Here is a 5,033-nt window from a genome sequence, read left to right as displayed (position 1 = left end):
CGATTTATGGTCCGTACACGTCACCCCGATTTCAAAAATACCCATATTGTGGGGGTATTTGACAGAATTTTGAAGTTTTTCTGTTACCGGAAGCCACCATCTTGGATATAAAAATGGTGCCACACATCGATTTCCGGTCCTTCCACGTCACTCCGATTCCAAAAATACGCATATTGTGGGATATTTGACAGAATTTCCAATATTTTCTGTTTCCGGAAGCCGCCATCTTGGATTTAAAAATGGCGTCAGACATCGATTTCCGGTCCCTACACGTCACTCCGATTCTGAAAATACCCATATTGTGGGGTATTTGACAGAATTTACATGTTTTCCTGTAACCGGAAGCCGCCATCTTGGATTTTAAAATGGCGTCAGACAACGATTTTCGGTCCCTACACGTCACTCCGATTCCAAAAATACCCATATTGTAGGGTATTTGACAGAATTTCCATGTTTTCCTGTAACCGGAAGCCGCCATCTTGGATTTTAAAATGGCGTCAGACATCGATTTCCGGTCCCTACACGTCACTCCGATTCCAAAAATACCCATATTGTGTGGTATATGACAGAATTTTGAAGTTTTTCTGTAACCGGAAGCCGCCATCTTGGATTTCAAAATGGCATCAGACATCGATTTCCGGTCCATACACGTCACCCTGATTCCAAAAATACCCATATTGTGAGGTATTTGACAATATTTTCAAAAACCTCTTTTTACGAAGTAAATCCCAAATAACGAGTTTTCTTTTTACGAAGTAAATCCCAAATAACGAGGTTTTTTTTACGCACTAATTCGATTTACGAACCCCCGTTTTGGTTCGTAAATGGAGGTTCCAGTGTAATGGTTTTCTCACATAAAGGTACAAATCTAGGGTTTGGCCCGTGGACAATTAAAACTTTTATTTTTGTGGGCCAGTCTAATGAGTATCAATATCAACAATGGCGAAATTATTTCCTTGCAGAACCGATGATTTTAAATTTGACACCGTAGACATTTTTTTAGACAGCATGTTGTTCTCATGAATATTACTCGCAATATAGCACTTCTTAATCCTTCATGATGTGATTTTCAACTCATTTGGAATAATGGTTTAAAAGATACTTATGCTTATGTGTGTGCCATTTTTATCGTGTAACGGTCTCAGAACAATGATATCTGCTTGTTCTTTCGTAGTGTGCTGATAAAAAGGAAAAGAAGCCTTATGTCCCCTGGTGCGTATTGTTGTCTGCTGATCAGAAGTGCATGACTGATATCGATATCTATCTGCGAAATATTTGATAAGTACTGTTATAGATTAAAAGTAAAGGGTAAATTTCAAATTTGATATTTTTTTATCAATCATAAGCCTGGTGGGAAACTCCTATTGAAATTTGATTTAATTCATAATCTCTAGAAAATGTATGTCATATCCAGGTTCGCTCCATTCGACAGGAGTGATATAATGAACCAAAATAAATGCAATCAATGGTTGGTAAGATAAGAAAATTTGCCAAAATATCGTAGGTAAGTGTTATCTCCATACGACAGCCACAAGGGTTACACTCCTAATCGAAATCAGTTTCAATCGATCGACGAAAACCTCCACATCGCAAGCGTAAAAATGAACCGCTGGACAGGGAAGGTAGCCGTAGTAACCGGTGCCAGTTCGGGTATCGGTGCTGCCATAGCCAAAGATTTGGTGAAAGCCGGAATGGTGGTCGTCGGATTGGCGCGTCGAGTGGAATGCATTGAAGCCCTCAAGTTGGACCTTCAGGAATCGATTAGGAGTCGCTTGCACGCGATCAAGTGCGACATTACAAAGGAGGAAGATATTCTGCAATCGTTCAAATGGGCCGAGGAAAACCTTGGCGGAGTGGATGTGCTGGTCAACAATGCCGGTATTCTTCCGTCGACGGATCTGCTGGATGCAGGTAATACCGAAAACCTGTGTGCAGTGCTGAACATAAATGTGCTCGGGTTGGTGATCTGCAGCCGGGAAGCTTATCAATCGATGAAGAAGCGTTCGGTAGCTGGACACATTATCCATATCAATAGTATCGCTGGCCACTCGGTGATGGATTTGCCCCAGTTGAGTATCTATCCTGGGTCCAAGCATGCAGTCACGGCTATCACGGAAACGATGAGGAACGAGCTGAGGAACGCGGGAACCAAGATCAAGGTTACGGTATGTTGGTCATTCGTCATTAATTTCAGTAGGAACAATGAAACGAGGTAACTAATTTTCGCAGAGCATCAGCCCGGGAATCGTTCGAACGGATATCTTGCCGGAAGCACTTATCAACGATGACATTCTGGAAACTGTGGACATTTCGAATGCTGTTCTATACGTGCTTGGTACGCCCCCTCGGGTGCAGATTCATGAACTGACTATCAAACCTGTTGGAGAAAAGTTTTAGATTGAAGGTCGTTTTGAATAATAAATATTGATTCATCATGTGACATTCAGAATTTCATGTTGCTAATAGCTTCCATTCTTAGCAAACCGAGTCACGAATCGTCAACTCATCAGCCAACGGATGTCAACCCCTTCTCTCGGTTGTTCGTGTGTAGGTCATGTTAAAGAATTAATTAGTGATGCCGTAAATGTGGCCAAAAAGGGGGCCCCATTTGATGGTAGATTCCGGAATGACATGAAAAAGTGCTGCACTGCAGCAGCGGTGGGAGAACCCGGCATTTCCATTTGCTTACGACCCGTACTCTGCAGCATTTGACGACGCCGTGAACACAAACAAAAAACGCGGAAATTTTTGTATATGTTAATGAGTTTACATGATAGGTGCCGGTGGCGGAATGTTTGCTCGTGTTTGTCCGGCTGTTTTTTCGCTGCGGAGCCTGCCATAAAATGTTCATTTTTTTTTTGCGCTTCCCATTTGGGGCGTTGATGGAATGAAGAAGTCACCACGAGACACGTTCGGGACAAGGAAAATAACAGTCATGTTCTCTACATCGAAAGTCCCCGATCCCGGTTCTCTCCTCCCTCGCACGACCTGCTGCGCTGCCAGTGCCAAGGAAGCAGTTGCATTTTTATTTAGGGAACAGAGCCATAAAGATGATAAGCAACCAACCAACCACCAACCGGGGATATAGTTCGGCAGCAGTCAGTAGTGGTAGCAACTGCAAAAAATCTGCACGAGTTTGATGTTTCTGATGTGTTCTCTCCATCATGTTGGGGAATTCTTTCGGCCATCCACCAATAGGACACTACCGGGCACTAACGGCGCTCCGCTACCAGTTTGTATAGTTTGTCGTTTTCCCTGACTTGGTACATCGTTGTCGTCGCTGGCTGGTCGTTTCTGTTGTTGATATGCTATATAATGTCCCCGGGAGGGTTGTCTTCTTCGGAGCAGTTTTGTTCACTATTTCTCTGACCAAGTACGAGGAGGAGAAGAATGCTGCCGGCTGTTGGAAACGGTTTGGGGACGGTTGGTTGAAGCTGACAAAGTGGTTCAGTGCAAAAACGAGACTAGCGAAAAACATTTTTATGACTCTTGTTTTATTTACATGTAGATCGTGACAATTATCTGATGCATCTGTGAGGGGGAAGGGGCCTGGGTTGAGGGAGAGTTGTGCTTATCCACGACTGAAAACTGGGAATAGTGGAGCAAAAGTGGAATCGCATAGGATGAGTTGTTCGAGGATGGTTTATTGCGCTTTTGAAATTTTAAAAGTAAACGAATGGAATGACTTGCTCGTTTAATAGCACCATGTGGGGGAAATTGCTTGGGTGTTTGAATCACGTAAGCATTTTTTTAAACTGCTAGTGTTTGATAGTTGCTCCTGAAATAAAAATCACAAATGCTGACTGGTGAACATCAAATGATTTTATGGGAAAGAATGATGTTTTTTATGGCATAATCATATTTTTTAAATTATCTTCAGGGTTTCCCGTTTGTTCAAATATAGTTTGATCAATGGATACACTCAGATTACTGGACGTAAAATAATTTAACTATTAGGGTGGGTGAGCCAGTAATGAGGAACTGAGACATTTTATTTATCAACAAATAAATAAACGTTCTTCAAGCAATTTTTCTATATGAATCTTTAGATGTCAATCTCTATTTTGCTGAAAAAATTGTGATTAAATTGTATACATTTTAGAAAACTTGTTCACTACTAATAGGAACTCTGTTCAAGTAGTTGTGGCACATCTTAACTTTAGTGTTAATAGTATATAATGATAGTATATAATGATAGAAAAAATAGAATGGAGGAAGAAATGCAAATTTTTCAATTTTGTCTAATGGCCAGCCATTCCCCACTGTGCCGTATCCTAACATAAGGCAGTTTGAGCATTGGGTAACGTTACAGTGGCTAGGTTGATTTTTGAATCTGAAAACTCATCTCGTTGAATTTTGTAAGGTAAAACTCATATGCGCATAACTCATGCAACAGTATCTTGAATTGATTTAATTTAAAAATTAGCTTTATTATTTAAGGGTAATCGTTTGATGCTTTATTTCCTATAGAATCGCATCCTGACAAGTGGCTTTTTATGTATGCCGTCGAAATCTTGACCATCTAAATCTGTCTTAGGCTTAGGCAAAGTTATTTGTCAATCCAAGATTTTCTGTCGAAGCCCACAAATTGATTTGACTTATATGCAACATATTGTTGAAAATTTACCCTCGAGATGAAATTCACCTACTCTACGAAACTCATATGGATTCGAATTTAATCACGTGAAATTAAATGGTAAAAACTCGTTCACAACAACACAATGCTTGGATCGTGTTTCTGTTTTATCTTTGTCTATTATACTAACTGAATGAACAACCATAAACTATTGTGAAGAAGCAATTTAACTCCAAATTTCTACAAGCAACATCGTAATCTTGGTTTGTTTTGCTCATTACACGTTAACGAAACTAGCTTCTGTTTTTATCATAATTTTTCGAATGACATCCGCCAATCCCGTTTTGCTCCGCGCGTTTCAGTCGCATGTTTCGGACCCATAATTAATTCAATTATCTTCCCTAACGATCCTTAAGTCGTCCATCCTCGTCGCCGTCGTCGTCTGCATCGTTAAAAA

At 40.6% G+C, this 5,033-nt stretch overlaps 1 protein-coding gene across 1 annotated transcript; it reads left to right on the top strand.

The window, feature by feature from the left end:
* Nucleotides 1–1,586: 1,586 nt before the first annotated feature.
* Nucleotides 1,587–2,412, top strand: LOC135697766 (farnesol dehydrogenase-like). Its single transcript, XM_065217577.1, has 2 exons — nt 1,587–2,165; nt 2,230–2,412. Exons 1-2 carry the CDS (start codon nt 1,602–1,604, stop codon nt 2,395–2,397), a joined length of 732 nt encoding a protein of 243 aa, XP_065073649.1. The 5' UTR covers nt 1,587–1,601; the 3' UTR covers nt 2,398–2,412.
* Nucleotides 2,413–5,033: the final 2,621 nt, after the last annotated feature.

The sequence above is a fragment of the Ochlerotatus camptorhynchus genome, unplaced genomic scaffold (assembly GCF_037179485.1).
Source record: "Ochlerotatus camptorhynchus isolate MF236.1 unplaced genomic scaffold, CSIRO-AGI_Acam_v1.1 ptg000077l, whole genome shotgun sequence".
Lineage (NCBI taxonomy): Eukaryota > Metazoa > Arthropoda > Insecta > Diptera > Culicidae > Ochlerotatus > Ochlerotatus camptorhynchus.
The sequence above is the reverse complement of the archived record's forward strand: the minus strand, read 5'-3'. Positions and strand labels throughout refer to the sequence as shown.

Bases quoted from the DNA above. Each gene is read 5' to 3' on its own strand.
- LOC135697766 (XM_065217577.1), top strand. From the start codon at position 1,602: ATGAACCGCTGGACAGGGAAGGTAGCCGTAGTAACCGGTGCCAGTTCG. The intron at 2,166-2,229 runs GTATGTTGGTCA...TAATTTTCGCAG, and splicing joins GAACCAAGATCAAGGTTACG to AGCATCAGCCCGGGAATCGT.